General features: G+C 29.2%; 2 protein-coding genes across 4 annotated transcripts; both read right to left on the bottom strand.

Annotated features, from left to right (window-relative positions):
* Positions 1 to 3,881: 3,881 nt before the first annotated feature.
* LOC137812267 (UDP-arabinose 4-epimerase 1-like) lies at positions 3,882 to 9,359 on the bottom strand. Of its 3 annotated transcripts, none has more exons than XM_068614193.1 (11): positions 9,036 to 9,359; positions 8,114 to 8,266; positions 7,677 to 7,801; positions 7,044 to 7,157; positions 6,846 to 6,953; positions 6,640 to 6,731; positions 5,875 to 6,016; positions 5,645 to 5,739; positions 5,126 to 5,255; positions 4,670 to 4,814; positions 3,882 to 4,368 (listed from the first exon to the last, which is right to left on the bottom strand). In XM_068614193.1, exons 2-11 carry the CDS (start codon positions 8,172 to 8,174, stop codon positions 4,130 to 4,132), a joined length of 1,251 nt encoding a protein of 416 aa, XP_068470294.1. In that variant the 5' UTR covers positions 8,175 to 8,266; positions 9,036 to 9,359; the 3' UTR covers positions 3,882 to 4,129. The 3 variants fall into 3 exon arrangements, with proteins under 3 accessions (XP_068470294.1, XP_068470295.1, XP_068470296.1); XM_068614194.1 differs by having other exon boundaries at positions 8,114 to 8,304; positions 9,036 to 9,337; XM_068614195.1 differs by lacking the exon at positions 9,036 to 9,359 and adding an exon at positions 8,529 to 8,644.
* A 4,602-nt stretch (positions 9,360 to 13,961) lies between these two features.
* LOC137812266 (partner of Y14 and mago) lies at positions 13,962 to 18,130 on the bottom strand. Its single transcript, XM_068614192.1, has 4 exons — positions 17,803 to 18,130; positions 17,608 to 17,712; positions 17,363 to 17,527; positions 13,962 to 14,248 (listed from the first exon to the last, which is right to left on the bottom strand). Exons 1-4 carry the CDS (start codon positions 17,977 to 17,979, stop codon positions 14,093 to 14,095), a joined length of 603 nt encoding a protein of 200 aa, XP_068470293.1. The 5' UTR covers positions 17,980 to 18,130; the 3' UTR covers positions 13,962 to 14,092.
* Between the last annotated feature and the right edge of the window lie 1,321 nt (positions 18,131 to 19,451).

Raw genomic sequence — 19,451 nt, 5'->3', positions numbered from 1 at the left:
TTTATCTTATTTTTTTAATAATTTAATTTATTTTTTAATATATTAATTTTAGCATAAATAGATGTATATTATTACTTTTACATGTTATATAGTCTATACTTTCATTAACATTTATATTATATAATCTAAAAATTTATACATAAACCACATCCCATTTATTTATAATTGTATCAACCTTAAAATATAATTCACAAACATAATTTAAATTTTTAAAAACAACAAAATATTTTTAACATTGACCATATTTAAAAATATAGTCAATATTTTTAATTTATCACACAAGTCATTTTTAACCAAATTTATTTAAAATTATTGTGAAAAAAATTCACTTTAATTCTTCAACTTTATATATGATTTTCTTAAATAAAAATAAATAATTTTTTGATATTATTTATAAAATAATTTTTTTTAAGTATACATATTTTTATTTTAAAAAATATTAATTATTATTCATGAAAGAAAAAAAATTATAATTAAAAACTTCAATTTAAATAAAATACATTAAAATTGTCACCCCACTATATAATTTTTTTATATTATATATTATAAAAAATGGTCTGTTTGAATTTGATATAAATGGTTTGTTTCAATTTAGGTTCACAGGTATCTTTATTTTGATGGATAGGGTTATAGGTTGGTTGTTGGTTTAGGTGGCTAAGGTTTGTTGTTCTAATGTTCTTTCATATGTTTGAAGTGTGTTTTTACTGGGTATGTAGTGTTGGATTAATTTTGGCTCTTTCCTTGTGGTGGAACGGAGGTCTGAGAAGATGTGTTCTAATGTATAGGTATGTATAAGGGGTTGAAGCATCTGAGTGGTTCTTATTATTCAATCCTTATTGATGATTAAAAAAAGACTGTATAATTTTTTTTACATCTTATTTAAATTGAAATTGTCAATGGTTGAAAACTTTAATAAAAAATAAATAAAATAAATGACAAATTAATAAATTTAATTAATATTATCTACACTATTAACAACTTTATCTAAAAAATATTTATTTTTATAATTTTGTTTGTAATAATTTAAAAAATGGATTACACTATCAATTTGGGTATAATTATAGGATCATATGTTTAATGAGACAATGCAATAAGAATATTCTTGTAATTTTCTAGAAGGAAAAAAAGTGATGGTGAGTAGCTAGCTAGATATTAACAAGAAGTCATAGTCGATCCGTACATGTAAAATCCTAATAAAATACTTGTTCATATCATATGAGATCAATCAATGGCATGGTCCATAAAGTCTACCATGATTGAATGAGAGAATATATATTTTAATTAAATTCTAGAATATTATCAATGTTTGATTGTCATTTTGTTGGAAGGAGAAAGTGAGATCGATGTTAACCATTTTAAACACTTAATCATTTGAAACAATTTATATTAATAGATCAACATGCAGAAGGATATAGACTTAAAGTGATATTAAGTAACTCTTTTCTTTGCTTATTACATTACTCATCACATATATTTTTTTTCTCTCTATCTTTTCTTTTTTCTTCCCAATCACTCTCTTGTTCAAAATGCAAATTGGAGTCCATTCGTACAGATGAAATTGTAATTAAAGAGGTGTTGAAATAAATGAATTGTATGATTAAGAATATGGTTGTTACATTAGACAAGGAAATAATGGACCACAAATTTGAAACCAAAAGAGACAATGCAGAACACGTAAGAAAATCAAAAGTCTTATAAGCATGCATGCATATTGAATTAATCACAAGGACGATAAGCATCCATAATATCAGTTTAAGAAACAAACATTGACAATGAAACAAGAAAATGGAGAAACCACTCAACATATAATATCATTAGTTAGTAATTACAAAAATAAGTAATGGACTGCACACTGCTCATATACATAAAAAAAATATATATAGAAAAAAAATAACTCCATATAAAATCATATGAAAAATGAGAGATGTTAACCAAGAATTCACATAAAAGATTTTTAATATGTCATTATTTTAGTAATTAATAGTGACGTCTATACTAATATATATATATATATATATATATTATTAGTTTAAAATTTTCAAAATGCATACAAAGTCTTAAAATTTTATAAAAATTATAAATCATGTTTTTATTTCTGTCTAAGAACGCTTTCCTCCATGTATAATCACACAACATTCTAAACTAATATCAAATAAAAACACACACACACATATATATATATATATATATATATATATATATATATATATATAAAATGATATAGTTATGTATGTATATATTGAAATTTTTTAATAAACTAGATCTTACAATTATTATTGAGAAAGTAGAGATATATACATGTTCTAAATTGTCATACAATTATGTATTTTTTTTTACAATCATAATTGTAACACAATATACAACACAAAATTAATTGATTTTAATTTTTTTTATATTTTATGATATAATGTTATTTCATATATATATATATATATATTGTTTGAATAAACTGGATCTGTAGAGATACACATGTCGTATATTGTCATACAGTTATGACGTATTTTTTTTTTACTAACAAATTACGTAAAAAAAGAATTATGTGATCAGAGTTAAAGTTATTTAATCAATACATGAACATTCAAAAAATCATAAATATTTTTGTTTTATTTTTTATCATCTGTACATGAAGCTTATTTGTAGATGTATCTTTTCCTGTAAGATTTATTTTATATGAACAAAATATAGTGAGAGCTACTATCTTATAAATCATATCTTTTTTCAGTTTATGAGATTATAAAATAAATAAATCAATTAGGATTTAGAACAAAAAGCCTAAGAGAGAGAAAAAGAAAAACAAGATCTAGACAAAAAAAAAAGTTTTTTTTTTTTATAATCATGTTGCTAATGCAAAGTATCATCTGGTGGGTCTGGTATGAAAAAAATTATTTGATGATACCCACTTTTTTTTCTCACACCTACCAATGCCAAAGTGTGTCAAATTCGAAGGTATTGTCCCCAATCTCTCATTATTTAGATGAAATATGTCTAATCTACCAATTTGGTGGACCACAAGTGGTAGATTAAATTTTTTTTTTTTACACTTTTAAAAAGTAATTTTATTCTTTTGAAATTAAAATTGATGGTGATCAATATTTTAAATAAAAATTTATTTTCATTAATATTTTTATACATATTTGATTTAGTGATGTATTATTGATATTTATTTTTATTTTGTTAGACATTAAATTTTTTTAATTATAATATTAAAATTTGATTTAATTTTATTAATTTTTTCTTTATTTTTATTGTTCAAAAAATAATATCAATAACTACAATAAAATAAATAGATTAAAACTAAAAAATTATTTTTTTAAAAAAGTGGCAGTTCAGTCTGCTAACCCACATTATGATAAACAGATTATTAATTTCAGCTTGGTCGGATCACCCTACTCACAATTGATAACTGTTTCAAAATAAAATATTTAATTAAAACATAAATGAAATTATTTTATGTGGTTGGATAGAATGAAAGGGTTTTCAATATATCATAATTCCAATTTGTTTGGTAACTCCTTTTATACTAAAGAACCTAACTGATTGTAAAATAACATGTGAAAAAGTTTACCCAGAATATCTAATTGAGAGGGTGAGAATAATGGAACTGAATTTGTAGGTTCAACACTTATTATAAATCGTTCTTTTTACTATATATTTAATTTTAACAAGTTAGTTGGAACCATCCTAATTTAAGGATCTAATAAATAAACATGGTCCATAATAAACATTCCTTCAATCTAAAAAAATTACTACCACTTCAGAAACATACATGGCATCATGAGTGTTCTGATACAACAATGTTAACTTGGTATGAACAATGTTTACTTGGTATGAGAAGTAATAAAAGTGATCCTATAAAAGAGTATAGAAATGATTGGTAAGGCTAATGGAGAAAAGCCATAATAGAGGCTCAGCATGATATTATTGAATCATATTATATGGTCAATGCATGTAACGAATGGACTACATGCTCCCTAAGAACAACTTCCTGAATGCCAAATCCCTGTGGAGTAAAAGAAGGAAACAAAAAATATATGAACCCCTATTTTCTAAGATATAAATAGAAGTGCAGCTGCCATGGATGCTGCTGGGGTTTCATCTACTCTTCTGCTATGTTAGAATTCCAAGTAATTCAACGCATTTCATTTGAAACCCCATAACCATCATGATGAGATTTCTGCCATCTCCATGCAACCTGCAAACTCTGTTGAAGATTAGTGTGCTTAGCACTCCAATTCAGTTCACGTTTGATCTTTCTTGGGTCACTGTAAACCTCAGCATAATCACCAGGACGACGAGGAAGGAATTCCACTTTAATGTCCATCCCTGTCGCCATTTTACAAGCTTGCACAAACTCCTTCACTGAACTACCTAGTAATCATAAACCCCCCCATAACAATCTTCAGACAACTAAAAAATGTGTTACTAATACTAATCAAACGTACAAGGTCATTTGGTTTGGTTTCTGAATATGTTTTCTGCTTTTACTTTATGTCTTAAAAAAAGTATTTTCAAAACAGATTTTTTTTTTTTTTATTACTCTTTTTTGCATTTTCTGTTTTCACTTTATCCTACATATACTTCAGAAACAGGAAATAAACTGAGAGCAAAAAACGTTTTTCCAAACCAAATGTCACCTAAAGCATGTTCATGATCCAAGTGTTTAACTTACCCTTTCCAGTGCCAACATTGTAGATCCCGACTTTAGCAGCTTGTGCCTTTTCCAGAGCTTTCACATGAGCATCAACCAGGTCAGTTACATCGATATAATCTCGTATGCAAGTTCCATCAGCCGTCTTATAGTCTGTTCCTCTTACCTGCAAAGTGGCAGCACCAAATGAACACACTGCAAGTACTACGTGAAATTAATTTGATATTACTAGACAAGTTTATGACATAATCATCTAGACCATTTGAGCAAGTTATATATAATAAGTTTTTGACAAACTTACTTTTTTCATCCATTCTATGATATCTAAACAACGAAATGAAAACTTTAATCCATTTAAGCCCGTTTCATTCCATTCTATTCAACTTATCATTATATATCCAAACATAGTCTGACCTTCTATAGAGAATTGCTTTTCAGCCATATAAGAAAAAGATGAAAATTTCAGTATCAGCATACCTTTAAACCAGGTATAATACCACGAGCAGCATCAAAGCAGGCCCCTGATATTCGACCTTGCTCTCGCAATTCAGGCCTAGGAGCCTCACCTAATCTTCCATCAGGGTCCGATCCAATCACGTTGAAGTATCTGGTGGTTTCCCAAAGAAAACTTATAAAGAATACCAGCACAGATAATTCTAAAATATCGTTAACTTATCCATAGTTAAACCTCAAACTGTATATGTATCAATCCTCCAAACAATATGAGGTGGGAAGTTTTCTAAAGCTAATAAATATTTTTGTGTGTTTTCAGCATATAAAGGAACATGTCGAAAGCTCCATAAAAATTTCCGAGAATGTGCACTGACTAAATGGAGCAATAACACGATCATGGAATCCCATTTGCAAGGTTTCAATATATTTCAGATACAGTAAGAATCAGTTTAAGTTGCAACTTTTGCAACAAAGGGTACTTAGAATAAGATATAAAAGCTATTTAAAAAGAAGGGAAGAAATATGTAAATCCAAAATACAAACCTCAGGATCATTATTGCCATGTCTGAGTTTTTAGAGAAATCCAGGATGATATCTTCTGCCATCTTTTTGGCCTTACCATATGGATTTATTGGGACCTATATATAGAATTAGAACATCAATGTTAACACCAAATCTCCTCGAGCAGTAAAGTAAAGTCAATTCAGGATGCAATGAAAGACATAAAATGTTCTCAACCAACCCCCATAATTCAACTATCCTTGGATTCCCACCTGCTTCGTTTCCTCTGTAATGGGCATCTTTTCAGGTTCCCCGTATGTTGCACATGTACTAGAATATATCAATGTCTTCACATCATATTTAGCCATAGACTCCAATACCAACAACGTGTTTGATGTAATATTGTGATAATACCTAGCAAACATGCAAATTAGAAATAGATTAAATTATTAATCAAGTAAAACTGAAACTGGTTAATCCTACCATAAAGTACCATTCTTGTAACAACAAATTGCCTAACTCTCTCAACAAAATCATATCTAATTACAAAGAATAGCAATATCAATAACATAATGCATTCTTAGAGTAGCAATAGCAAATATGGGTGTACTCAAACAAAAAACATCCTCTAGATAAAGATGGTTTTAGAATAGTCCAACTTATCTATCACTAGTCTGGTATTCATTGCAAACAGTATTTCAATAAGAACAGCAATAATTTGTCTTTGAAATTCTTATCCACAATATTGAACAGTAAATAGAGCTATTACATTCAATATATTATCAGAGATACACACGTATCTTTCATCACACTTTGTGTGTCTCAATGCGTGAATTTATTCACAAAGGCAAGACCATAATAGAAATCTGTGTGTAAGTTCAAATAATGTTTAAAATGTCAACGTGTATCTAAAAAGCTAATGATAGATTTACGGTAGTTAGATATAGATGGTGAAAATTAGAAACTGAGCACAAGTGCTACTTCAACAACTTATTCAGCCCGATTAATATGAATGAACAAAATCCAGAAGTGCTTACTTAAGAGGATCCACGGTGCTTTCTCCCACATATGCAACAGCAGCAAAGTGCATCACAGCATCAAATTTGTTCTCCAAAAATATTTTATTAACCTGATAGCCAAACCAGTCAACTAAACAATCTTTCAAAGGCCTTCCCCGCATATGCCAAAATGACAACAAAAAGTGACAACAAAGTATTTCTAGTAACAAACAATGTAAGCATACAGATTTTGGATCTCCCAAGTCAGCATAAATAAATTGAAGCCTTCCAGGCTCTGGAAATAATTCTTGAAGAACCTTTACGGCACCCAAATTTCCTCGAGAAAGATTGTCCTGCCAGAAAAGAAAATGTTAGGTCTGTAGCAATACACTGAGCAGTGCATTTGACTTCTACAGAGAATCAGCTTTTATTAATAGGCATACCACTATGGTGACACGATGATTATCCCTCAGAAGTCTTAGAGTAGCATGTGAACCGATAAAGCCTGCACCTCCTGTTACTAAAACATGAGTGACACCAGGTTCACGGATGGCAAACTGCAAAGGGAGGAGAAATGAAAAAAAAAAAAAAAAAAAAACTTAACAATAGCTTGATAAATGAAAGAAAAAAGGTAAAGTTGAATTAGATACATAAAGTAGCAAGAAGATTGAGCGAGTGAAAGAAGAAAATTATAACTAAAAAGTAAACACCATATAACAACTCTCCATGATTCCTCTTTTCTCTAGTTTCTTTCTATCTTTCTCATCTCTCTAAAAACACTGGTGAACATCAACTAAATTTTTTAATGCATCTTTCAAATATGCAATGATAAAAAAGACAAAGAAACTTAAACAGGATTTGTGTATCTGTTGCATTGTGGTCATATGTGTAACTGGATTTATACCCATATCTCCCAGGTCTTGTTGCTAGCTACAAATGTATTATAACAACAACTACAATAAAAAAAAAATCTAATATACAGATACAACAAGCATAACCGATGCACTAGTAACAGATGTAGTTGACCATGGTAATAGTGTGTAGCATTTTAATGGTATCAATGGTATAAGGATTACCGGACTAGAGGAACTCAAAGATGGAGTTCGCTTGATCATGATAATGCATAGTGTTGTTAAGATAGCAGCAAGAAATACTTTCCCAACAAAATTGCCCTTCCTTTTTGGATCTGGATAATCCAAACCTGAAGGACAGAAAAACGGAAACTGCATTTTCAAACACCAATTATATGACAAGTGGGGCAAAATAATAACAAAACACGAAACAAATTACAGGAGATTGGCAATTCATGAACTCACAAACACCTTATGCAGTCAATTATATACCTGCACTGCACCTAGTCCACCCTATAGTCAAGTCATACAAAAGGTAAAGCTTTCCATTTCCATTTCAAACTGATTAATACTTTTAAGCAACCAAGCTTCATTCCAAGGGGAAAATATAAAAAAGTGGTCCTATCACCGTTTGTGCTCAAATTTAGAGGACAGAGTCATACCTCCCATTGTTGTACCTCTGGCTGTCCTTGACTGATTTCTGGACCTGCCAAAATTTAGCATTTGCAGAATCCCTTTCGTTTAGTGTGTAGAATGAGATCTTATTCCTTAATATGAATTACCAAATCATGCTCCACTCTCGATATTGAGACATACTGCAGTTAAAGTCACACTATTTGAGACATTTTTCCCTCTAGAATGGAGAACAACCCAAAAAAGTAAAAAACGAAAAGTCAACTAACAAAATATAAAACCAAGCAAAGGATTGAACTCAGAAACACAGTAAAGTAAAAAAAATTAAACCAAAAATAGAAAAAAGGAAGGGGGAGTGAGGGGGCAAATTCAGCCAATGAAACACGTATAATTCAAACAACCACAACACTTTTTTTGGGCATGAACAAAACCACTGCAATTTACCAGTATAGAAACAAAATTGAAACATGGTAAACCAAAGAGAAGGCATCAGAATTCCAAGATCCACACAAAGCAGTACAAGAACAAACCAAAAACAAAATAAAAGCAAATGCACGCACAAAGCTAAAAGTTAGGTTCTGCACAGCTCATCATTCATACACTAATAAAATACATGCACGCCACTTTGTTCCTCAAAGCATTAAACGCGAAGGAAACAGGGGGAAAACGAATCCCCCAAAAGGACCACATTGCTATTTAATAACCAATAAGAAAAAGACTAGAAATTTTGAACAAATCTAGAAGACACCACAGTTTCATGATCCAACACATGACAAAAGCGAACAAAACCCCATTATTAACGGTTTCAGCAGAGCCACACTTAAAAACAACCGAACAAATTAAAATTCAGAATCACAGAAAGTTCCCAGAAAACAAAGACGAACTGGAAGCTTTAATATCACAGAGGAAACGGTTCATGAGGACAAGACCCATAACCGCAATCACAATTACCTCGAAGGAAAAGCAATGCAGACAGAAAAACAGAAGCTTTCAGTTACCCAAAAGATCTTAATAGAAGAAAGAAGATTGAACAGGTAAAAAGAAGAGGAGAAAAATGTGTAGAAGAGACGGTGGAGAGAAAGATGTAGAAAACGGAAAATGAGTTGCAAAGGGATATGAAAGGGGTCCAAAATTGAAGGGTGGTCTTGAGAGCCTTGAAAATTGATGAAGAGAGAGAGTGGCGGAGAGTTCTGTGCGTGCAGTCCATGTTGTCGAAACGTTAGAGAGAGAGAGAAAGAGAGAGATGCGACCCTGAATCAAAGGAACAACAACATCATCATAACACTATTTTTTTGCTTTTTTATATTTCTTCAACTCTATTTGCTGTTACTTTCATCATGATATTGTTAAGAAACGTTATTAACAATTGTATTTTTAGTTTAGTTACTTTCCACTAATAAATTCATAACATTTTTCATAAATCATTTATATTAAAATTTGATCTGAAAACAGATAAAAAAATTATTAAAAATATAATGACAATAAATAAATGATAATTGAGAAATAATATCTAAATTTATTGTCTGACAAATTTTTATTTACATTAGAGTCATTACTTTAAACAAGAAAGCAGCTTTTTGAGTGTCCAATCATGTGCGAACATTTGTTTCGTACGATACGCGAAAAACATACGCGAAGAACATGGGACGGTACTATGTAATTACAAACTGCACTGCATCATATGGAGTAGCTTTCTCGATCAAACTCAAATTATTTTGAATTGATAAAAATGTAACATTACAAATTTTTCTGTATTTAAAAGTAATTAAATATATTTATGGATTTTAATTGTTTGTGATTATAACATTGTAATCGATTTTTTATAAGAAGTGATGTTGGAAAAAATACGAACGAATTATACCAAATTGTCTGAAGATAAAAAATTGGTAGAAAAATAATTTGTTTAATGGTAAAAGATGTCCGCGGAGATTTAGAAATACAGTAAAACATTATTTATTAGTGTTTTTTAATTATTTGAAATTTTATTTGTTTAAATTGAAAATACAATTAAAAATAAAATTTAAATATTTTTTATTATAAAAATTATTTATAAATAATAAAAAATACAGTAAATTTTAATAATTTATTAGTCTAAAAAAACAACTTATAATTGGAAAAATAATAATTAATTATTATATTAAAAAAATAATTTATAATTAATTATGAGTTTAGAGATTATAAATTAAATTCTTTTTCATAACCAATTATCTTAAAAAAAAAATCATAATTAATTCTGGGATTTGAGAGAATAGATTATCAACTTAAAAAGAATTATAATTTCTAAAATATCCTATACTTATTAAAAAGCGGGTTAAAGATCGACTAATCTCTTCATTTGAGTTTGGTGATTGCATGAGGTTGAAGGAGTTCTCCGTATACTTTCTTTGACTTTGTTTATTTCTATGGATGTACTATTCATAAGGATATAAATGAAAGTATATCAATGGTTTGGATCCATGGTTTTGCAGAAAAGAAAGGAGAGAATATAAACCCTAAACTCTAAATCCTGTAAATAGTAAATATTCTCTTCCTTCAAAATGAAAAGATGTAGAGGAAAAGTCACATCAACATGTGTTATTTCCGAATTTACCATCATTCATCTGCAAAGGTTTTTAATTTTAAAAAATAGTATTTTTTTATATAAGATGCGATTTATTTTCTAATTTTATAGTATATATTTAATCCTCACACATCCACTCTAATTTTATATTTTCTTATGACTTTGTTTGGATTGAGAAGTGGAAAGTTGAGGGTGTGGGAGAGTGAGAGTGTGAAAAAAGTGAGTGTGTGAGAAGAAAGTTGGAAAAAAGGTGAGTATGTGAGAAGAAAGTGTGAAAAAAGTGAGTGTGTTTGAATTAGGGTATGTTAGAGCGATTATACACCTATTACTTCTATATTTTTTTTAAATAATATTAATAATAGTGATTATGTGAAAAATAAGAAGTAATTTTTAATTTATTGTATTAAAAAAATGTGAGTAATTATGTCTTTATTTAAAAGATTAGTTGATAAAATAATAAGTAGTTGGGTTGTAATTTAATAACTTTTAAAGTATCCCACGTGCAAAACATATTCCAACTTTCAAATCTTTACTCTCTTTTATTCTGGACAACTAATATTATCTTTAAATTCCTGCGTAAAAAACACACATGACACATACTAATTTCATCTCTTACCTTTTTTTTTTGTCGGTTACAAACTACACTTTATGAAGTTTTCATTTATTAGTCATCTTCTAATGAAGTATCTTTTACGTAGAAATTCATAAAATTCTGTATTACCACAATGAATTTATATATATAAATTAGTTAATTTTTATTTTAAAATAAACACCACAAAATAATTAATGGGGATAAGTTTGGGAATGCATGAGTTCGTTAATAACATATCAAATAATTACCATTGAAGCATATTCATCATAAAATCTATGTAAAAGAGGATGAAACTGTGTTGATGAAGATATTTTTTTAATTACTTAGTCCAATAATTAAGATGAGATAATCTTTATTTTTAGAATCTAAATAATTGATAGTTAAAATAAAATAGTTAATTAGATACTAATTTAAAAATTATTTATTAATAATAAAAATTAATTTATAAATCAATAACTTTTTTAATCTTTAAAATAATTTCTAATTTAATCACTATATCAATTAATTATTTTTTATCTTTTAAATTAATTTTTATTTAATGTAAAAAATACATTGAAAACATCACAAAATCATATAACATCTTGTTAACTCACAGTTATTACAGTCATGTCACATATAACACAAAAGAGTAAACTAATATTATTGAAAATCAAAGTAAATATTACAAAACATCATATCAACTTTCTCATAAAATAAAATTATACACTCAAGCCTACATCATATTTTTATTTTATTATTTATTTTCTTAGTTTAATCATTTTATTATTAAAAAGTTAAATAAATTCTTTAATTTTAAAAAATCAACCACCTCTCCACCAAACAGGTGTGAATTTGAAAAGCACAAAAAAAACCAATTAATTGAACAACTTGTAGTTAATTAAGAGACAACTCAGTTTGCCCCATATGATGTTTTGCTTTTGATTTGAACCTACTTTAATATATATAAATAGTTAGGAAGTTGAATGAGTGAGATCAATGTAGGTATGTTGTCACTTTTTTGCTTTTGGTTAGATAATATACAATAATTCATAAATTTGCTTAAAGTATCTATCTAGCAAAATATTTGGTTGTGGTGGCATGTTTTAAATTCTATAAATTAGTAGAGACACTTCTCTGTTACACTCAATTCATTATCATACTCTCACATAAACATCTTAAAAATTAAGGAGGTGTATGAATTATGATTTCAAATATTTTTTATAATATTCTGTCTAGATTTTTAAATGATCATATGAATAAATTTATTAATATTAAATTAAAATTACTAGTATTTTTTAAGAAGAAAAGAAAATATGCTGGTATATTTAACTAAAATAGTTTATGATTTCTAAAATAATTGATATAAAAAATATGTAAATTTTTGGTGGTTTTTTAAAAATAAATATAACTAGGTTTCATGCTGATGTTTATCAGATATAAATAACACATTTATATATGAATCTCTTTCAAACCTTTTGATATATTTTAGGCTTTCTTTCTTTGAAATATCTTTCTTTTTATGTAATATTTTCTGTCATGATTGAATGTGAGATGAACCTTCATGTTAATGTGGTTTTGAATCATTTTCAGATAAATCAATAGATAAATATTTATCTTTGAAAGCTACTAGGTATGAAAGGCTCACATAGGCGAATATGAAACTGTAATCAATCAATTAATAATGATTAAAAGATTGGAAAAAATTATTGGGTTTATTTTTCTTTCTAAATTTGATCATTTTGTACAATTTTAAATGTACTAGTACTATATTATGAAATATTAACAATTAATTAAGTAAAATAAGTTTGTATTTTGAAAGTTATTATTTTGATGGGAAAAAGACACTCACGTTAGTTAATTTAAAAGTTAAAAGATAACAATGAATTAAACATTTTTTTTAAAACAATTATATATATATATATGGGAAGAGACACTCAAACACATTAGTAAATTTGAAAATTAAAAATAATAATGAACTAAACATTTTTTTTAAAACAAGATGTTTAGTTCATTGTTATTTTTAATTTTCAAATCCACTAATGTGTTTGAGTGTCTCTTTCATATATATATATATAATGAGTCTTAATCTAATTGTACTCAAATTCAAAATAAAGAATTTTATAAAATATTGATTGAATTGGATGTAAAAATATATTTAACTTGTTTTATTCTGTAACACAATATTTTATATAGGATATATAATAATATTGACTTATATGTCTAAGTGAAAATAAAAATGTTTTATTTCAAAGATTCTCTCTTCTTCTTGTAAGCAACTTTTATAGCCAGAAGCCATGGCATCATCACAGCGTCACAAATTGAACTTATTCCATCACTTCCTTATTGAGGTTCCACTCTACCAAAGTTTTTTATTTATCTATTTTATATATCATAACCTGATATTATATTATCCCTCCTAAATTTTAAAACTATGACACAAGTTGAAATCAATAGTATTACAAATTATTCCAAAAGGAACATTTTGGAATAAATTATAGATTATTGTAGAAAACATATTATACAATGATAAAATTGGGGTAAAATAAATCAAACCTTTTACAAGTTAAAATAAAGATATATTTTCAACATCCAGAGAAAACAGATGAGAAAACTTACAAAAAATAAATAAATTAAGATGTATATTGATTCTAATTTATGATATATTTTTTATTACTTTAATCTTTTTATAAGTACTTCTGAAAAATTTTCCTAGCTTTCTTTGCAAGATGCACTCAAAAGAAAACAATTAAAAGAAAAATCTTTGATGAATTGTTTCCAAGAAAGTGTCCATATATGTCCAAGAAAACATGGCTGATACATTTTTTGTCAGGCTATTCAATAGAACACAGATGAAACTACACATTTAGTCATGCTAATTCAGACAATTTGTTCATGGCACGCTTCTTCAGTCTTCTGATCCTCCAATTGTTTTAATTCCCTGCGCCAATCTTCTAGTTTTGCTAGCTTTTCCAATTGCTCTGGATTCAGTTCTTGTTCTGCACTTTTCTGCTCCAATGCCTCTGTAAGTCGAATCTGAATATAACAGTACAAAAATTAGGCTAGGAAAATGGAAAAACATTATTTGAGATATTTAAAAAAAATAAAAATTAAAAGCATGAATGAAAAAGTTGGATTATTTGAGATATTTCTTTAGTAAGACGGAGAATAAAAACATATGCATAATGATGATAAGAAGAACAAAGAAGGTTTTCAAATAAAATCTCTTTGATTGTTAATTTAGATAAAATTTGTTAGATTTTAGTTTAAGATAGACTTCTTTGGTTGTACAATAGGTGTGTAATCACAAGGGAGAAGGTCCACATTCAAGGAATATTCTAGATCCATTCTCAAACTTGCAAGGCTAGTATGACACAAGAGAGACTCTAGAGAGAAGCCGTGCACTTAGAGGAATATTATGGATCCCTTCTCAAAGTTGCAAGGCTAGGAATAAAGTACACAGGAAACATGACAAGGTAAAAATAGACACACAAAGAGGAAGATTGTAGTTCTTCATTTAAATTTCCAAGCAGATGTCAATTGCACGAATGTTTAAGCCCTCTTGTTTTGGATGTTCACTCCTAGTTCATATCTCAAGAATTTCTGAATGGCATGTCTTCTTTACTCTGTCTATCTTTACCTTTTCTTCTTTGAATTTTATCTTGTTTTTACAATTTCCACATGTGTTCTTCCATTTATATTGCCCCCGTTTTGAATTGAGTTCATCTTATCAAGATAGATCAATTTTATGGTTCAAAATTACTTGTTTGTGATTATAAATTGATTAAATGTTGAATACAGTTGGACTTAATGGACTGATTCAGAAGAGTCATTGAATTGGAATATCCTACATCCATACCCCATTATGGGAATCCATCACATACTGTCATCCATTCAAGTTCTCGAGGTTATGGATTAAACAATTTTATATTTAATAATTGAACTAAGTTGCTAAAAAGGAATATAATCCTATTAAAATATTATACTCTATTTCTTATTTTCATTTCTCTAATAACATTCTGTTTTATAAAGCCTCCAGTTATCCTTCAAGTGTTCGCTCATAAGAATCTCAGTTTTAAAGTTGCTATAGTAATTTGAGTTTCTGGACATTTATCACTAATAAATATACTTAGACTTATACACATTCATTTAAAAAGACGTCAACCAAAGTCCAAGTGCTTCCTTGAAGATTGCGTTGATGTGAATGCATGTTTGAGAATTCTTCAACTAGACAACAGAGAGCTAAAATATTAGCCACAGAAAGTCATATATGCCTACTGGATTTTGTAATGCTCCACAAAAACAAACAGATTCCAAAGAATTCATTATTAACAACATTCACTTTTTAGCAGTCTACCCATAACAATATTTTCTGCAAAGTTCTATAAGTAATTATCAAAATTAATATCAGTGTGCTTTGAAAAATAAAATAAAAGATTCAATGAATAATTAAAAATAAACAAGTGAGATGATAGCAAGGATCCATCCTTGTGGTAAAAAACAAACAAAGCTAATTAAAAATAAAATGGGACTAGTGAAACCTTAGCATCACCAATTTGTTTGGTAGAAAGAAATGAAATGAACGAGAGGGGAAACTGTTTGATTCAAAAGTTGGAAGGGCGCCGAGAGAAGAGAAAATGAGTGGGCAAAAATACCCCCTCGTCTTAACCAGTCAGTATTCAGAAGTGCTGTAGGATCTTGAGTAGCATTACTTGAATATCTTCTTTCCTTCATTTTTTAAGGGATGTAAGAATACTAATAGAAAGAAAGGATAGATAAGAGATCCTGTAAAGGAAATGTAAACAGCAAACCCCAGAGGCTACAAAATGCAACAAAGCTCTTCTTTTGTCCAATAAGAGAGACAGGAAACCTCTCCAATCTTGCAGTGCCTCAGTTATTAATTCCTTGGATACTAGATATGCCAGCCTATACCCATGCTACAACTAACTCAACCAATCCTCATACATGAACAATACCAGAAAGACAACAGTGCCATAAACTATGAGCAAAACCTCCAAACATGGACACCAGATACAAAATTGGACACAGTTAATGATCAAAGCAAGGAACAACACAAAGACATAACATAACAGTCTAAATTTAAACTGCACCATTCTCTTCATCAATATTCTTATTTTCTAGACATTGATCTAGAAAGGCTAAATACCTATAAATTTGAAATCGTAAAAAGATGAAATTTCAGGATCATGTACTTATATCTGAGCTCTAAAGGATACTATTCCTACTATCACAAGCACTCTGCCGCATCATATCAATCTTACATTTAAATACTTCTTTTATCAAAATTCAACCCCGATACTACTTTCAGTTTCGTTAATTCTACTATTGGATGTTGCAACAAGAAACAAGTTAAGGACCATCATTTTCTTTGCAATAAATACCCGAGGGACACATTAACAGGATAGGTCATAATGGCACACTGAAAAACCGAGGAACCAAGGGGGCACAGGACACTTTTGCCAAACGGAAAACTCCTTTCATCTTACATCATTTTAAGAAAAAGGAATCGGCTGTTAATGAGATACTAAAAACTAAGAGCTTAAAGGTTATCTATAGGAGACAGACAGAGAGAGAAACTCAAATAAGGGAAATGTTTCCTGGATACTCCAACGTCATCTACACCTAGAGAGATAAATAGAAATAGAAGAGAGATAACTGAAATAGGTGATATCAGTGATAAAAAAAAGTGATAAAGAGGAATTAGGAGTCCATATACAAATGTTCTCAAACACACAAGATATATAAATAGAACATCTACCAACATGCCCTGACATGGTTGGCAGATAATCAAGTCTTTTAAACATGTGGTTGTTAGATTTTCATGTCCTTTTATACGGAAAACACATGATCTGAGAAGTAAACCCTTAAATGGATCTCAGCAAACTAGTCTCTAACTTCTGAGTTTTGGTTGGAGATACCAAGTCTACCCAAGAACTAATCTTTTCTACAGCAATTTTTTAAAAACTTTTTTCCCACGATAATGAGTCAGGGAAGATGTAAACACACGAAATTAATGTATTTGTTTCACAAAAGATATATTTAGCCGAGAATCAGAAACAAATGCAGTCTATTTTAATGGCGGCAATGACTAGAAAGAGAAAAAAAGGAATAAAAGCATAAATTGCGGACCTTCTTTTTGAGCGCTCGAATTTTCTTGTCTACATCCTGAGCTTGTGGCGTGGAATCTTCCACAGACAAGTCATTTACCAGCGAGCTCAATGCCTCTGCAGATTCTTTCTTTGCAGCATCTTCACTCGCACCATCTTCTACATTCGTATCCTTCTCAATCGCAGCCTGAAAGAACCCAACCCCCACAACTCGCATAAAGATTAATCAATTAAATTAATCAAGCAGCACAATTAATTTTCCATTACCTGCCGCTTCTTTCTTTCATTCCTCTTGACGGACTTCGTCTTGGGCCGCGCATCGGCGTCGGGGTCGTACCCGGGAGGCCCAGCGGAGCCCATCTCCTTATTCAACTGCACAGAGAGAGGAAAATGAAGGAGTAAGAAACGGCGTCGTTTGTAAAGAGAAAGAAAAAGGGAAAAGACGAAAAGAAGGGAGCGCACGAGAGCGGGCTTGGGCTTGTACTTGGGCACTTCGTCTGGAGGGTGGTAGCCGGCGCGGACGCGCTGGGCCTTTCGGAGGGTTCCGTCAGGCCTTCTTGTGGGGGCGAGAAGCCTCTCACCTTCCTTGAGCGTTTTGGTTAGCTCTGCGATTTGCTTCTTCATTTCGTCGTCGCTCATCTTTGTTCTTGTTCTTCCAACTACGCTGGGACTCACTGAGGAAGAAGAAGTTGGTTCTTTGCTTAGCTGTGATTCTGTGACTCACTTCACTAGTTAAAGACCAAAACTTTGAACACAAATTCATAAACCAACAAAACACAACCTTCTCTTCACCCTTTTTTATTTCTGAATTCTCTATTATAAATTTTTTTTTTATACAATTTTTTAAAATTATTCTTATATTAATATGATAAATTTATAAATAATAAATTTATTTTTAAGTTTACAAATATCATACAATATGGTAAAAAGAAATTTAAAAAGTTATGCAATATAGTTTTTATCTCACAATAAACATAATTATATTAAAACAATTACGTGAAACAGTTTATTAGACGTGAGACAATTTATTAGATGTGAAACGGTTTATTAGTACGTGAATTATTTTTTTTTTCATATCTTCATTTTTTTAAAAATTATAGATTTTCATCTCTTCTTATTATCATTGTTCTATATTTAAATTATTTTGTATATTTTATTGTAATTGAAATAATTTATCCAAACAATAAAATTAAAATTCAATATTTTGAATTGTCTTATTTGAACAAAATCTTTGAAAAAAAAATAATTTGAAATAAAATCGATTTAAATTTAATATATTTTTCTATCCAAACATAAAGTAAATTTATTTTACAAAACAATAAAATCTCTTTTTTATAAGCAACTATGATTTTCTATTAAAAACAATATTTATAAATTATATATAAAATGAAATTTAAGATATTACACGAGCACATTTTTGTATGGTATAACTAAACTAAATATGTATTACAAATCAAAATTGTTAAGTACTCTCTACATTAATTTTCTTCCTTTTAGACATCTTGTCTATTCTAACATGTCTGAATATGCATACTAATTTTGGCACATTTTTACTCCTTTTGTACTTCTACCTTGTTACATATTGAATACCATTTCTTTTGTTTTTCTTTCCATGATAAGATTAGAATATGATGTAAGTTCCTCTACTTGATCACCTGACAATTGTTACATAGACAAACACACACATACGGAGACACACGCAGACACATTCTTAAGTCATGTTTTGTGTCACAACTCACAATAGCAAACAACAAACATGCCCTACCATTACACTCACCACATCCCTCCTCATTTCTAGATATGTTGGATTACATTCACATTCCACACTATTACCAATGTCAACGCCAAATTATCTTATTGTTAACAATACAGATTATCACCTATAAATTTAGTGTATAATTTCTATTATCCCTTACCCACTACTTAATTTGTAATCTCCTCTCGTTACAAATCCATATTTGTTGCATTGAAGTAGGTATAAATACCAATCAGAATATGTGAATGTCACCTTTGAAATTTTATACTTCATGACCACACTCTAGTCTGGAGCACTTCTTCTACATCAACCTTGTCATTTTTAAATGCAACACTATTTATTTGGTTTCTTAGGC

Source organism: Phaseolus vulgaris, chromosome 2 (assembly GCF_000499845.2).
Source record: "Phaseolus vulgaris cultivar G19833 chromosome 2, P. vulgaris v2.0, whole genome shotgun sequence".
NCBI classification, from domain to species: domain Eukaryota; kingdom Viridiplantae; phylum Streptophyta; class Magnoliopsida; order Fabales; family Fabaceae; genus Phaseolus; species Phaseolus vulgaris.
Note: the sequence above shows the minus strand (reverse complement) of the source record. Positions and strands in the feature narration are given on the sequence as shown.